The 15,264-nt window shown below is 33.6% G+C and overlaps 1 protein-coding gene across 5 annotated transcripts; it reads right to left on the bottom strand.

Moving 5' to 3' along the window:
* Nucleotides 1–3,118: 3,118 nt before the first annotated feature.
* LOC146939073 (6-phosphofructo-2-kinase/fructose-2,6-bisphosphatase-like) lies at nt 3,119–13,321 on the bottom strand. Of its 5 annotated transcripts, none has more exons than XM_085752870.1 (23): nt 13,079–13,321; nt 12,930–12,993; nt 11,719–12,014; nt 11,021–11,167; nt 10,542–10,751; nt 10,104–10,199; nt 9,752–9,850; nt 9,609–9,638; nt 8,324–8,377; nt 7,910–7,963; nt 7,751–7,828; nt 7,570–7,661; nt 7,434–7,491; nt 7,277–7,351; nt 6,523–6,570; nt 5,906–6,003; nt 5,388–5,463; nt 4,639–4,701; nt 4,403–4,509; nt 4,198–4,266; nt 4,049–4,112; nt 3,887–3,952; nt 3,119–3,399 (listed from the first exon to the last, which is right to left on the bottom strand). In XM_085752870.1, exons 1-23 carry the CDS (start codon nt 13,271–13,273, stop codon nt 3,322–3,324), a joined length of 2,217 nt encoding a protein of 738 aa, XP_085608996.1. In that variant the 5' UTR covers nt 13,274–13,321; the 3' UTR covers nt 3,119–3,321. The 5 variants fall into 5 exon arrangements, 4 of the variants coding, with proteins under 4 accessions (XP_085608996.1, XP_085608997.1, XP_085608998.1 ...); XM_085752871.1 differs by having other exon boundaries at nt 4,418–4,509; XM_085752872.1 differs by lacking the exon at nt 4,639–4,701.
* Between the last annotated feature and the right edge of the window lie 1,943 nt (nt 13,322–15,264).

The raw sequence follows: 15,264 nt of genomic DNA, 5'->3' as shown, positions 1-15,264 counted from the left end.
ATTTTAAAACTAATTAAAATAATTAAATAAAAAGGAGGGCGTTACAATAGTTTTTTGGCGCCATTGGTGATATAGGTTCATTTTAGATGAGAGAGAATGATGAATGAATGATTAAAATAAATTATTTATATGAGAGAGAATGAGTTGTTAAAAGAGAGATAGACACAAAGGCACCAATGGCTAGGTAAGGCTTACTATGGACAAAGTATATAGTCGTGGAATTTCTCAAATTTAACATGTTCCTAGTAGATTCCTTCAAAAAAAAAAACATTTTCCTAATAGATAACGAAGAAGTAAGAACGAGGAGTAAAGATCCTTTTAGTTTGAGGTTTGTAATAAATATGTCATTTAAGTTATTTTGGTTACACATAAGTTCCATCAATTTGTAAATGTTGTCATTATACATAAAATAATTGATAACGACTTCCCTAAACTCTTGCTTTGATGAGAATTTCCATCCTAATGTCCATTGTGTACAAACTTAACTGGCACATCATACAATTAACTGTCACATCATTGTTTTTGTCATGTTTGGTTAACAGAAGGAATAAATTGAAAACGTTTACAAACCTAAAAGACTTTGGTGTGACCAAAATAACTTAAATGACATATCTATTACAAACTTCAAACTTAAATATGTCATTTAAGTTATTTTGGTTACACATAAGTTCCATCAATTTGTAAATGTTGTCATTATACATAAAATAATTGATAACGACTTCCCTAAACTCTTGCTTTGATGAGAATTTCCATCCTAATGTCCATTGTGTACAAACTTAACTGGCACATCATACAATTAACCGTCACATCATTGTTTTTGTCACGATTGGTTAATAGAAGGAATAAATTGAAAACGTTTACAAACCTAAAAGACTTTGGTGTGACCAAAATAACTTAAATGACATATCTATTACAAACTTCAAACTTAAAGGACCCCTAGTTTAATTTAGTCTTTTTTTTTTATAAAGATTATATCGTGGAGTTCAGAGAACCTGGAGCAATCACAGGTTAAAGATTAAAACCGTAAATTGCTCACACTTCATCAATCTTCATCTTAAGTGTGAGTATACTATATCATTATACATTTTAAATGTGGGTGAATGAACAAGATTTATATAGATTAAACTTAAATGAGAGGTATATGAGATCAAGAATATATTTAAATTTTCTTTATTTTTGGTTGGATTTGTTGTTGTCATAATCATTATAAACATTGTTAATTATATAGGGCTAGTATTTTTATTTATTTATTTTTTGTCTAAATGTGAGGTTGGAGATTGAGACCCTACTACAACTATTTTATAAAAAGAGAAATGGATGTTCATGGGGACCCATGTGAATGGAATGGAACCATACAAGATCAACTTTTTCTTTTCTTTTCTCACTTTTTCTTCTCCCTCACCTCACATTGACCATCCTACACTATACCATAGGCTAAATACCAATATCTAACAACAGTATATTTTAGTATAGATTCCACCATATTTTGCTGCATGCTTCCAGCGATGTGTTGTTCCCATTTTGGAGAAGACATAGCACGAATGTTGTATGGTATAGGCTCGTGCAATCTGACTCATTCCAAATTTCTACTATGTATCAACTGTTTATTGGTATTCATCAACTGATCAAAGAGGGACATAATGCAAGAAGGTCTAAAAAATTATTGGTCCTTGTTATTTTTTACACTGTTGTTTTAATTATTTGAACATTAAAGTGCAAATAGAATTATTGGGACGTATTGTCACTTGACTACGACCTAGTATGGATTCAATTAACAACTCTCAATGTTGATGCCAGTGTTCCTCGATTCCAACTTGAAACCTATTGGTGGTCTTATTCGTCATGTGATTATAGTACATGTTCTTTTTTGCATGGTTTCTTCTGGAAAATTAGTGGACTTTGCATTTTTTTATGCTGAGATTTTGGCTTTATACGATAATTTAAAGTTGTGTTGGGATATTGACTTTAAGGAGGTGTTGTGTCTCTATGATTCAACTATCGTTGTTGACCTCATCCAAAAGAATTTGAATGAGCATCACAAGTATGAAAATTTGATCATTCCTTCAAAAAAAAAAAAAAAGTCATGGCTATTAAACACCTTTGTAAAGATTTGGTGGGTTAGTTTACAACTTATTATGCGTGAAGGTAACGCTGCAATTGATTTTATAGTTAAAAAAGGTGCTCTAAGTGATATTAATCTTGTTACTTTGTATGAAGCCCTTCAAATATGGTCTTTTCTCTTGGTAGATGTCCTGGACGTTGAGTTTGTTCGACCCAAGTTTGAGTCTATTTTTCGTTTTTCCTCTTACTTTTTTCCCTTTTGTTAAAAAAAAGGTAGCAATAAGGGATTGAATAACTTTCATATAATTTGGAATTTAATTTCAACAGATGAATCATTAATGTATAAAATCATTTATGGGGTCTTGCTAATATGTGTTCAACATTTGTTAATGAATCAAAATATAGAAATAAGAATAGAAAGGAAAAAAAAAAAAGGCATGGATAGATCAATTGAAAACACCATGAAGACAAGAATTAACCAATTCTGGTGCTTTGAACTCCCCAACACAATCGTGTTAGCCTTATTTTTTCCCTTGTCGAACTAACTTCACTTTCACATAGCAACCACACTAATCACCCTTCTAACACCCATATCATCAAGTCGAAAAACAGAGGCGTGAATGAAGTTCGCGGTAGAATTTGATTGAGGGGGATATTATTAACAAATTAGTTAAGAGAACGATTATGAAAGTGAGATCGACAATTACAAAAGTCATGCAAACACTAAACAGGGTTTGAAATTAGTTTTTACCACATGACATATTTCCACTCCCATCATTTTGTTGCATCTCATTTGAACCCTAACTCTCACTTGGCTGAACTCTGTTTAGTGTTTACAATTTTGAACTTCAATTATATCCAAAGTAATCAAAATCAGACCGGATCAGTCATTTCGATCCTCGGACTAAGAACCACATATTGCTATTAACCAAACATTTTTCACTTATCTCTATCATAATACTTACCAAAAATACACATCACATTATGTATGTATTATTTTTTCAATTCCAATCAAGAGCTAGCTTATGATATTGTGGAATATGTGCAATATGTAATATTTCTGTAAGAGACTTCATTTACACTTGAAATGAAATAACATTGAATTTGAAGATTATATCTTCCCTTCGCTATGGTAACTTTTTACAATGTAGTCCATTTATGGGAATATATTACATTTTGTTAATAATTTGAAATTGGAAGAATGGATAATTGGTTTATTATAGCCACAATATTAGTAACATAACTTTTCATCAATTAATTTCAGTCCATTAGTTTGTACCTTTTTTCTACAACACCTGTAACTCCCATTTGTATCTCTATTATGGTATGAAGAGGCATCTGGAAATGATAAATCTCAAGTTAGATAAACATTCATCATTCACCAAAAGTGGTTAAGGCCGAATCAATCTGGAAATAATCGAACTCGGATGCTCCTGATTGATTCGGCCTTAACTCATTCATTAACGAGTCCAACCACTAAGTTATATTAAAAATTAGACTGGTTATTGAACCTGTGAAAGACGTTAAGGTCGCATTTTATTAGTTCGTGTTTCAATCAATTAAGTTATATTAAAAATTAGACTGGTTATTGAACCTGTGAAAGACGTTAAGGTCGCATTTTATTAGTTCGTGTTTCAATCAATTAAGTTCCAATAAGCAAGAACCTAATCTTTTTTGGTGGTGGCCGAGATTTGAACCCCGGACCTTGCATATATTATGCATTGTCCATGCCAACTGAGCTAAGCTCACGAGGACAAGCAAGAACCTAATCTAAATTGAACCATAAGGTGACAAAGCTAAGGTAAAATATGAAACCACAAATTACCTCTATATGTGGAACTTCTTTCAAAGGCCGATCCGCAAAATAAGCATATAATGCCCTCAAAACTGCCTGAAATGAGAAAATTATGGAAGAATGTCAAGGATTAGAACCCCTCAACCATAGAGCCTTAATAAGCAGATTTAGCTTAATGTCTTGTGTACAAACCTGGTGAGATATCACTACAACAGGAGCTCGTTGCCGTTCAAGCTCGATAATTACAGGTTCTAACCTGTATTTTTAGCACTAAAAGTTAGCTATATTGAACAGGTTGAATTAAGGAGTTAAATGATGTTTTTAAGATAAAATGTATTAACCTTTGAATAACATCCAAATATGACTCCCCACGGGGATATCGATACCTAAGCTTGTCCTTCTTACGGGATCTACAATGAGAGGGGTGAAAATTAAATATGGCATTTAATCATAAACCCCTTATGCCGCAAAAAAAAACTTCCACACTAAGTTGTTTATTATCTGATATTTTAGTTATGCTCGACTTTCAAGTGAGAGAAAAATTACGAGTTCGCGACATACTCATACTCTTCTGGCATGTTTTTCTTGATTTCTTCGTATGTCATACCATCACAAACACCAGCATTTATCTCATCAAGTGCACGCCATTGAATCTAACAACCATATAAAGATTATAAATGCAGGAACACGATAATGCGTAAGTGTGTCAACTCATTTTTCCTGACATGAATCACATGTCTGCACGCAATTCAACCGTTAGTTAAACAATGAGTGACACTAACCTTGGGAAATCCTACAATTGGACTTGCGGTAAGAATAGTTCGCTGCAGTGTGCTAGTCCATATCTAGATCACCAGTTACAAATATAAAAAATCACTCACCATTTCAATATTTCTTAACAACGTTTATAAATGAACTAAGCTGATATCAGAACTGATTCGGCATTGAGTTTTGCTAACATGTACAAGAGAATGCTGTTATAGTGGGAGATATGAAAAATCATTTTCAAATCTTCACAAATTTTCAATGCAGCTTACCAGAGGGGAGGGAAAAGGGACAAGAAATGTTACCAAATATACCCTTTTAAATCTGACCCATCGGTTAAACAAATTAAATCTAATGGTAAATAAGTGACAGAGGACCAGTACACCCTTTTACATAGGTATGCCTTAAATGTGGCCAAAAAAACATTCTATTACTCTAAATTCTGTTTAGCAGATTCACCATGCGATTCAGTCACAGTTCAAAATGAATATACATTCTACTTTAGCATAATGAGGCCTAGCCACAAACCTATAAGAGTAATGGTTTTTACGCATCAGTTGCATAAAATCGTTGAGCTCTCAGAATTTTGGATATGCCTGACATAATACAGTCCAAAAGTTTGCTTAGGGGGAGAATAGTCAAGCATTATAAGAACTGCTTGAACCATATCTCTAATCGATGTGGGATCTCGACATGTCCCAAGGAAAAATCCAGCAATTGAATCTAAACAATTAAAAAATCTTACAGAAGCAGCAAAAAATCTTACAGAAGCAGCCCGTTCTGATTTGAGACGCTTTCCTACAAAGTTGGCAAGCTTCTTTGAATAAAGTTCTCCTTTCTCACTGTCATCACATGTTGCAAAGTGTTATGGCTAGTCAGCTAAATATTGAAAGCAATTAATGAAATACCAGATATCACATTCAAAAATGAGAGTAAAGAAGCACGATTCAAAGATACAAGAGCTAGAAATATTTCAACTTGGTGAGACTAAGAGAGCCTTGAATTTAAGTTTCCAATGGAGTAACTAATAATCCTTAAGGAACCAATCGTGCTACAATACAAGTAGATGACTACAAGCCTGATTTCTATACAAAGCAAGAGTAGTTAGAAAAAGAAGAGGGCGAAGCTTAAAGGTCCCAAATATATATATTGATCAAAATAGCAACCAGATTTTTTGTTTACTTTCACATCCCTTCTGTTTCTATATCCCACATTCTCCAGAATTTGAGCTTTACATATTACATAGGATATAGCTACTGAATAGACAAAAACATAGGAAAATACCTTATTGCAGTATCTCCTCCAATTCTGCCTCTAACATTATCCTGACTTTCTCCATGGCGAGTAAGTAATATTGGGCGAGGTGTAAGATGTGTATTTACCTGAAAACGCATTTACAAAGAAATGTATGGACATGACAGAAAAAACTATTACTTTATTGTTTTCAAGATTTCCTATACAAATAATTCAAAAAACAAGAAACAAAGTTGTACTTTTGTAATTAAAGGTAAATGTAAGAAATGAAAAAAGAAAAACATTTTAAAAACCAAACAGGCTGGTGAAGTGGTGAAGTTGTGAATTTTTCTTTCCAAAAGGCCATTACAATAGCATGCTTATGTATTTAATTGTACAAAGCCATCACAATTCTTAAATGATGCAACAAGCGAGTAAGTAGCAAGGAAGTTTGTATCTTCACAGGATAAAAGATAAGATTTAGTGCGTGTTTGGATTCACAGCGGGTTTGGTGAAATCACGGCGACACCATGATTTTGTTGAAGCTCTAAAGTGAAGCCTGTGTCAAAATCACAGCGGTCCTTCGTGATTCCGCGAAACTCACCGCTAATTCAAACATCTGATACTCATTTCCAATAACTTAGTAATATTTGTTCAGAAAAGCTTACCAAGAAAAAGACAATTCGTCCAGGAAGGTAGCCACTGATATTGTTCACCTAAACCACAGAAGTTGGGAATGATTAACAAATCAAAATCACACTTGAAACTGTAAAGGTAGAGCGCGCGTACACACACATGTACCCTATATTCAATATAAAGCTAATGTTTGCATAAAAATAAGACGAGTTGATGAATTTAAGACAAAAAAAAGTTCTATAGTTGGCACTTAACAACACTGTCAACCACCGTAAATTTTCCACCAATCAACATAATTTTTGAACACTAACTAATGTCTCTTCCAAGCTCATCTGTTTTCTACTGTGGTAGATCTGAAACTGGTAACTTATCAGTTTTTATGTCAGTGTGGATTATGTTAGTTTCCAGGGTTTTTGAACCCTGGACAGATGGACCTCTTGATTAGTACTCCCTCAGTGTCCCTCAGCTCTCCAACCGAGCTGCCAGCTTGGGACCCTAATACTTTCATATCACAGCAATAATACTTTCTAAGTCTTTACAGAACAGACATATCACATGAGAAACCCATCGGGAAGAGGTAAAACACATTCAATACATTCAACTACTAAATTTTAATGTTATTATTACCGCCAACAATAGTCGTCACATCTTATACAGTTATGCTAATCACATCAAGGATTTCTTGTTTGATATTATTTCATTCTATCACCTTTCAACTATCAAATTACAGTTACCATGTAATGAGCTACGTAAAGGGTTAATAATGTCGATTCAGGCTGTACTTACTTGTATTTGTCCACCATGTCCGCTGACCTTATCAATCATTTTTATGTAAGATCCTTCTCCTACTGGTTCATAAACCTGGTAATACGAAATCAATGTTATTACGGCAAAAGATCATCTAGAAAAAACATGAAAATGAAAAGTACATTGTAGAACTAGCCTTCTCATAATTGGCTAGACGATTTTTAAAGTCTTCCAATCCAGCCTCAAAATCTGGCCTGCAAATGGAAGTTAATTGCATATGTATCCGCATAGAAACCAAGATATGATGTCACTGATTTTAAATGAAACATTACTCTTCTGCATAGTCGGGACTTTGCTGAATTTTAAGACGAATATTCCTCTCAATTATGTTTCTATCATTGCATATTGTTTCCAGGAAGATAATCTACAACGAAAACACAAAGATGGATCCGATGAGTTAAAAGTCAAATATATCATTTTCATATCATACAATTAACCATGCTCTGGGAATACCTTGCATTTTCCCTCAGCCAATTTCATCAGCATGTTTCTTCGTCTCTTGTTACTGTTTGTGGCATCAAATATCCCAACCTAAACCGAAATTAAACCTTATGCAAAATAACAGGAAAGAAGGTATAAAAGTAACAAAACTACTGACAAAATTGAACTTACCTGGCCACCTTCATGCATCCAAGATAGCATATCTTCAAATGCCAGTGCTGCTACCTAGTGGCACGTGATATATTAAAACTATGTACACAGAGAAAGGTAAACACGGTGTCAACATTATCAGAATCTTCCATTATAAATGAAAAGTTAAAAGCAGGATTCTATTAAAGGTTAAAATAGTCTTAACAGGTTACATTAGCCAATGTGACCTTTTTTTCACCTACTATTCTACATTTGCTTGGTGGTGTCACTACTCACTACCATACTCATTCAAAATGTACAAAATGGTAGAAATAGAATACATGGTGGGGTCAAAATATGCAAGCTAAAACAAATTTAGAGTCTGAAAGACTCAGTTAATCTAATCAAATTAAATAATACTAATAATAACAACAAAAAAGATAATGACTAAACTACCTCATTACGTGCCTCCATGCCTTCTGGATTGTCAGCTCGAAAGAAATCAGCAGCCTGCAAAGAAGAATATGAAATGAATAAAGATTACCTAAGCAAATATGACAGGCTAGTGCAACATTGTGATTTCAATCATACAACTAACATTTCAGAACAGAATCAAGTTTCCACCGTTTCACTATCATGCGGAAATATTGAAACTTTTATTACCCTCCAAACTCTGAAATACATTCTTAGGGTCTTTCCCTAATATCAAAGTTTTCTTAACTGTTTAGACTTAAATTTTTCCCAGGTCCGGTCTTGTTTATAAATTTAAAGTTAAGCACGAGGAAACTATGTACTACAGAGTCAATATTAGCAGTCCGGTGTAATTTGAAGGGTGTGATGGAGTTTTAATTCTAAAAACCTATACTTTGTCTCGGCTTAATAATTTAAGCTTCCAAGTCAAGTGACTCAATGACAAGTGTGTCCTCGTGAATACTAGTATAGACGAAGAACTTGAACAGCTTATAGCTTAACAGAATTGTAGCATATGTCTTTGCCATCATGGTCATAACCTAGGGCATAAAAGAGAATATACCAAGTACCCCATCTTAAATCAAGATGAAGTCCACAGAGCATCAACAACTGCTGGTCTTCTTTGCGCTACAAATTCCGTAGCATCAAAGTTGAAATACTAACTTTGTCAAAAGAGTTGCAAACATATCCACTTTAGATGCAAAAAGCCACACCGCTGCACAATATTTTGTTGGATGGTGCAGTGTGCAAAACCGAACCCCTATGTTAAGTTATCTATGGCTAAGAGTGAATGTATGCATGTGTCTGGTCTTACTTTTGTTAAAGATACAACCACTGGCCACCGAACTTTTAGAAAATCATTTACCTAACTTTTTTTTTTTATTTTTAAATTAAGTCTATTGTGTCGTTCTATTATTGAGAGTCCTCCGTTGATGTTGGTCATTGAACTTTTGAATATAAAAAAGTAAATAGTCACATTAAAGTTTTAGATTAAGAATTCTATGGACATTGATTTGGAGTTATTATCACCTGCCATATCCTCCATTCTGAAATCTACCAAATCGACTCTTATGTTATGAAAAATTTCATATTATACAACATGTAACAAGGGATGTAACTAACAAATTGCAGTACACATCTATCACAGACAACAGTTTTCTGCAATCGTGAAAACTTCTGTGCTATTAAACAGTATATAATGTAGTCATGCAGATATCCGCTAAATAAGAAGGCATAAACCATTCAACAGATTCATTAAATTAATGTATACCTGATTAGCTCCATGCTTGAGGCGACGATACTGCGACATCCAAAAGTAAGTGTGTTAATCTTCAAACTCGACATATTTCCAGTTTTCCACTAGGTGCAACCATATCAATTATAAAGAAAAAATATTTTAAGAATGCAAGCAACCTTCCCAACATTGAAGTGTTTGGTATCATGACCTAACCAACGAAGGTATCTTGTAAGTTTAGCTGCAGTAAAAGTTTTACCTCGAGCTGGCAGACCGACCTACATAAAAGAAACTACTTAGAAATTATAATAATTTATTTTCATAAAAATAAATATACGAAACTAGTAAAACTACAAATAGAAATATGACATTTTCGCCACGTATTACCAAGTTACACTTTGATATATATATATATGTTTTTGCATTTCGAATCACATCTAATTTCAACTAGAGTTCCAACTTGAAGAAAAAATTAAATGCTCCAAAACTCTGAAAATTATTCAGTAATTACTCGTAATTCTAGAAAAATACCAGAACAATCGCCAAATGTCTATCCTCCTTTAGACCTAGCATCTGATCAGCAACAGCTGCAGCTGCAACAGCTCCAGCAGCAGCTGGGATTGAATTCTACAAATAAAAAAGCAAGGAGACAAGCAATTAATTGTGAACAACCTCACTTAATATAATATAAGCTAGTTTACATGCAATGAACCCCGTTTGGATTGAGCTTATTTTGAGCTTATGAAAAAGAGCTTATGCAAATAAATAAGTTTTTATCTTAATTCATAAGTTCTCATTAACGAAAATTGTACATTCATAAACTGTTTTTTCATAAACTACATTAACAAGCTAATAAATAATACATAAAGACATATTTATTTGCATAAGCTCTTTTGCATAAGCTCTAAAATAAGTTAATCCAAACAGGCCCTAAATATTTAACAGGAAATGGAAATCGTTTGTACAAACCTTGGCACCAGTTCCCAAATTAACATCACTGGAGAAAATATTTGAACTAGAAGATTTTACTAGTCTAGGAGATCCAACACCTCTATCAACAAAAAGTCCCCTCTGACTATCCTGCCTATGCAGAGGTGAAAATGTTCCCACTGACTTGGATTCAGCCATTCCAGAACTTTGAAACACCTTAGATGGATCCGGCACAACAACCTCCATCCCCTGGTCGGAACATCAACATAAGCGATCAGCGTACTTTCTTACATGTTTCTGCTTAGCATCTGGATGTGGCATTTTCATTTTAAACATCTGTTTGCTAGTCAAAATTAAGGAGTGAAGAAAATCTGGCCAATCTTGAACCGATTAAAATCTTATCGAAATACAATTATTAATCAATTATCGTATTAAGTTCCTACATTAATCTGTAATGAACGAATAGTCCAAAGGATAATCATGATCGTAATTTTAAAATGTGAGTTTGAATGTTGAACCTTGTTGGAATATGAACTTCCACCAGACCCACTAATTAGTGACCGTGGATTCTCTGTCATGTTAGCTGCATATACTTGGCCTGAATTTGCGGGGGCTGGGACAACATAATGCTCAAGATCAAGTTCCAAACCTGCAGAAGAACCATTCTGAACAAAAAAAATAATGTAATCTTAAATCACTTGAATCTTGACAATATCTGTTTTATATAACATTATCTCAGATTAGAAATATACAGCAAAATAAATGAACTAACTTATAGAACAACCAAAAGAGAAACCAACTTAAGTATATAAATGACCAATGACAAAATAAAAATTTGGTTTTAAGAGCAATCAGAGAGAAGATTTGTCTACAGCGCAAAATGAAGGTAGCCAACAAGAAGAAGGGTTGAATTTCAAACCAGTTGCATGATATGAATTTTGAAACAGAAGAAACACCTTCATTAAATGAGGAAAGAAATTTTAAATTTTCATTTGCGATATCTTTCAAGAGATAAAAGAATCAGTTTTTATCAAATAACACCTATAGTAACGCTATAGCGCAGCGAAATTTGAACAAATTGTTATTGTTCGTGATGTCAAATAGAACCTATATTGGTGTTATAGCACGGTAGCGTAGCAGAAGTCAAACAAACCACTATTTTCCACGATTGACAACACCAAAATGAACAGATTGAAAACTGATAGTTTGGCCTTACCTCGCCACCTGTCTGAGGTGCTGAGTTTATGCTAACATCGGGCATCCAACGTACGGCTGAAGGACGGAAATTATCCTGATAAGCCCTCCAACTTGCCGCAAGGTCAAACGGAGAAACCCTGTCTGCTTTAACAAACACTTGATACTCAAGAACCTCGCCGCTATCAAGCTTAAATAATGCAACTCTGGCATCCTCCCCTAGCGCTCCCCCGATAAGTAGGCGGCTAGGACCCTCTTCAACAAAACAAGGTGCATCACTGTCCTTAGGTTTCAATAGGAATTTGAAATCCAAAGTTTCTGAATATACCACATCAAGAAATCAATCAGCTTCAGAAATGAAACACCGCTTCAATGATTACCACAATTATTACATCCAAACTTCATTTATTTCACAAAGAGGCTAAATCAACCTAATACCGGATTCTGAACTTACAATGAAGGAAACAAATACTTTCCATTATCTCCCCCCGCCCTCTCTAACCTCGAGACATTATCCACTGTTTCATTAACCATACTATTTTGAAGTCATTGAGAAATGGAAAAACATTAAAAGACTTAAAGCAAGTGAAAAGACCCGGTTTTAATTAACTTCTAACTTATGAGTAACTTGTAGCTTGTAAGTGGTTCACATTGATAACTGAGATAAGATTAACTTCTAGGTTCTCAAACCCTGACTAGACCAATCTTTGGTCAAACTTTACTTATCTACCTCATAGTTGAACTCCACGTTACCAGAACCCCTTTCCCCCCCGGGAACCGAAGGTTTAAGACCAAAAAAAATTTCTAGGTTCTAAATTAAGTTAAGCTTATTCTTCATTGACTAAAAAGAATGAACTGCATATGCTGATTCTAACTTATACCAGAAGTTATTAATAAATTTAAAATTATAATAAGAATTATTTTAATATTTCTTTTCCACATGTGTTTATTGAGTAACTTATCTATCTATCAAACTGACAAGTTGTTAAAAAGTACACCTTTTGACTTTTAAAGAACAACTTGGAAACACAGAAACAAACATAAAAGTGGAGTAAAAGCAACTGACACACTTCTAATCAAAGATGTATCCGGTGTCTCTGACACTTGTCAAATACGTGTAATTACATTCAATTACTTCTACTTTCTTATAATATTACAAGTGCCTAGTAGTGTCGTGTCTGATGTTTGTGCCAATGCTAAGGAAAAATCCAAAGCAACCAATGAAAGTCTTACCGTGATTAGGTGGAACAACAAAACTAAGCTCCCACATTGAAACTGATTCTCTTTCCATAGAAAGCTAAAAAAAACAAGAAAATTAGCAAAAAAAACAAAAAGGCCCAGAAATGAAAGAAAAAAAAAAACATAAGAGTGATGAGAATTACAGCTTTGGAAGAATCCCAAGAACCAACAAGAGGAACAGAACCATAAACATGAGGAACAAGATGAGTAGTGAGTTTATGATTCTCCATCTTGAGAGAAACATATAGTTGTCCACCAGCTTGATCATCTTCATCATCAGTTCTGTCTTTGGTTCCTTCTGAATTACCATTTTTTTCCTTTGATGAACCAGTTCCCATGTTCTTGTCTTTGTGCTTGTGTGTGTGTTTCTGTGATGACTCAGAATTACGTGTGTATGTTATATGTATAGATATAAGTATAGATATATGGATAGTGGATGAGGATGTGTGTGTAGGTGTGTTTTTGTTGGTGTGAGTATGTTTGGATTTTATTGTCGATGGAAATTATGGCAAATCATGCTGCGGATTTTGATCCACTCGAGTCAGACCATACCACATAGTGTGTATACTTGTAAAATAAGTTAATTAATAAACTAATCTCTCACATTATTCTCACCAAAAAATAAATGAAAAAAGTCAATCAATCAAAATAGTTGATTAACTACTATGAGTTATTTTTGGCAGGAAAACACTTTTTTGGTAGGAAATAGTCGAAATTAGGGTTTTGACTCTTGTTGGTTGCACAAAGTATTGTCGCAAACTTTGAATTTTTTTTTTAATCGATCGTAGAATTCATCTATGTGTTGTTGTTTAGGTTGCAACTTAAAGTTCTTTACTCCTCCCAAGAATATGTTTTGTCGGGATTGAATATTGGTTTTCCTTCGCCATAAGTTTAACGATGCTTAACAAAATTGAGTCATCCATTGGCTATTGACGATAAACTATTGTGATATCATGTTTTATCGAATACATGTCAATGTCATGTTATAGCCACAATGGTATAAATTAATATTCAAATCTTTTTGAATGATACATTAGGATTTATTTATTTTGTGTTAACTCTTCGGTTTTTAGGGGGAGTGGCCTCTAGTAATTTAAAGTCAGGGAAATAAGTAAACTCTTGATGAAGAATTTTCAAATAATTTTGATTGATGCTCACAATTTGGAAAATCAACTAAACTTACACACTCTTGTCAAAAAAAACTAAATGTACAAACTTGCCCCTCTTTTAACTCCACCCATTTCCTCTCATGTTATATTCTCACCCTTAAACGTTTATTTCTCTCATTTTTATATTTTTTTTAAATCTTTCCCCATTCATAATTTTTCTATGGCCAAGATTAAATTGAACTCTTCAACCACGAGAGTGTCCACTCACCGTAAAGGAGAAAGCACTAAGCACACGCATACATATATACCACACAGATATGTTTTGAGTAAATATCAGTCTTCAAAAAATGTCTAACCCAATTTATTTTGACAGAATAACAAATCCAATTTAGTACTTAAAAAAATCTAGAATAACCCCTTAAAATTATCAAGGGACACATTAGTCTCTAGCAAGAATTTAAACACCCACAAGAGTGTAGATTCAACACTTACTACGGAGAACCTTTTTAATGAACAATATGCAATACACTTGTTGAATCTTGAGGTTTGTCCTAAACCAAGTGATCCCTAAAATTTAACTTATCTAAACTTTTCTCTCCATCAAAGAAAAAAAAAAAATAACCCCCAAGGAACACGTTATTCTAAAAAATTACTTGAGAAATTTTTTTTGGGACTGAACTGGGTTTTGTTTTATTTGTTTTTTCTCTGAAACTAGACTAGAATGAATCTCTGCTCTCTTTAGTTTAGATGAATTGTATCATAGAGCTCAACAAGGTTAATGAATATCTGATGTCTTAATGATTGCTAACCAAAATAATAACATATTAATCACTGATGAATATGGATGGAAACATGATAGGCCTCACATGACTTTTGTTAAATAGACTTGGCTTATTCTTAAAACTCAATGCTGAATTATTAAAAAGAATATAATAATTTTACTAAAATAAGTACTGTTAACTTGAAAAATATCTCATTTTAGAAGTTGTCTTCAGCCTCAATATGTGTTGGTTGGCTTCGAGTATCTCATACATTCATCATAATACAAAAGATTTTATTTAAATACTGTCAAAAAAAGATAGATCCAAGCACAAGATGAGCCATACACCACCCACAATACACAGATTATTCGTATACAAGACAATGAGACAAACAAATACAAACTAATCGAATGCTACCCAATGTTTACTTAAAACACACCTGCTCTGGATCCCAGAAAT

The sequence above is a fragment of the Medicago sativa genome, chromosome 3 (assembly GCF_051527215.1).
Source record: "Medicago sativa cultivar Bolivia chromosome 3, Bolivia_mono, whole genome shotgun sequence".
Taxonomy (NCBI): domain Eukaryota; kingdom Viridiplantae; phylum Streptophyta; class Magnoliopsida; order Fabales; family Fabaceae; genus Medicago; species Medicago sativa.
The sequence above is the reverse complement of the archived record's forward strand: the minus strand, read 5'-3'. Positions and strand labels throughout refer to the sequence as shown.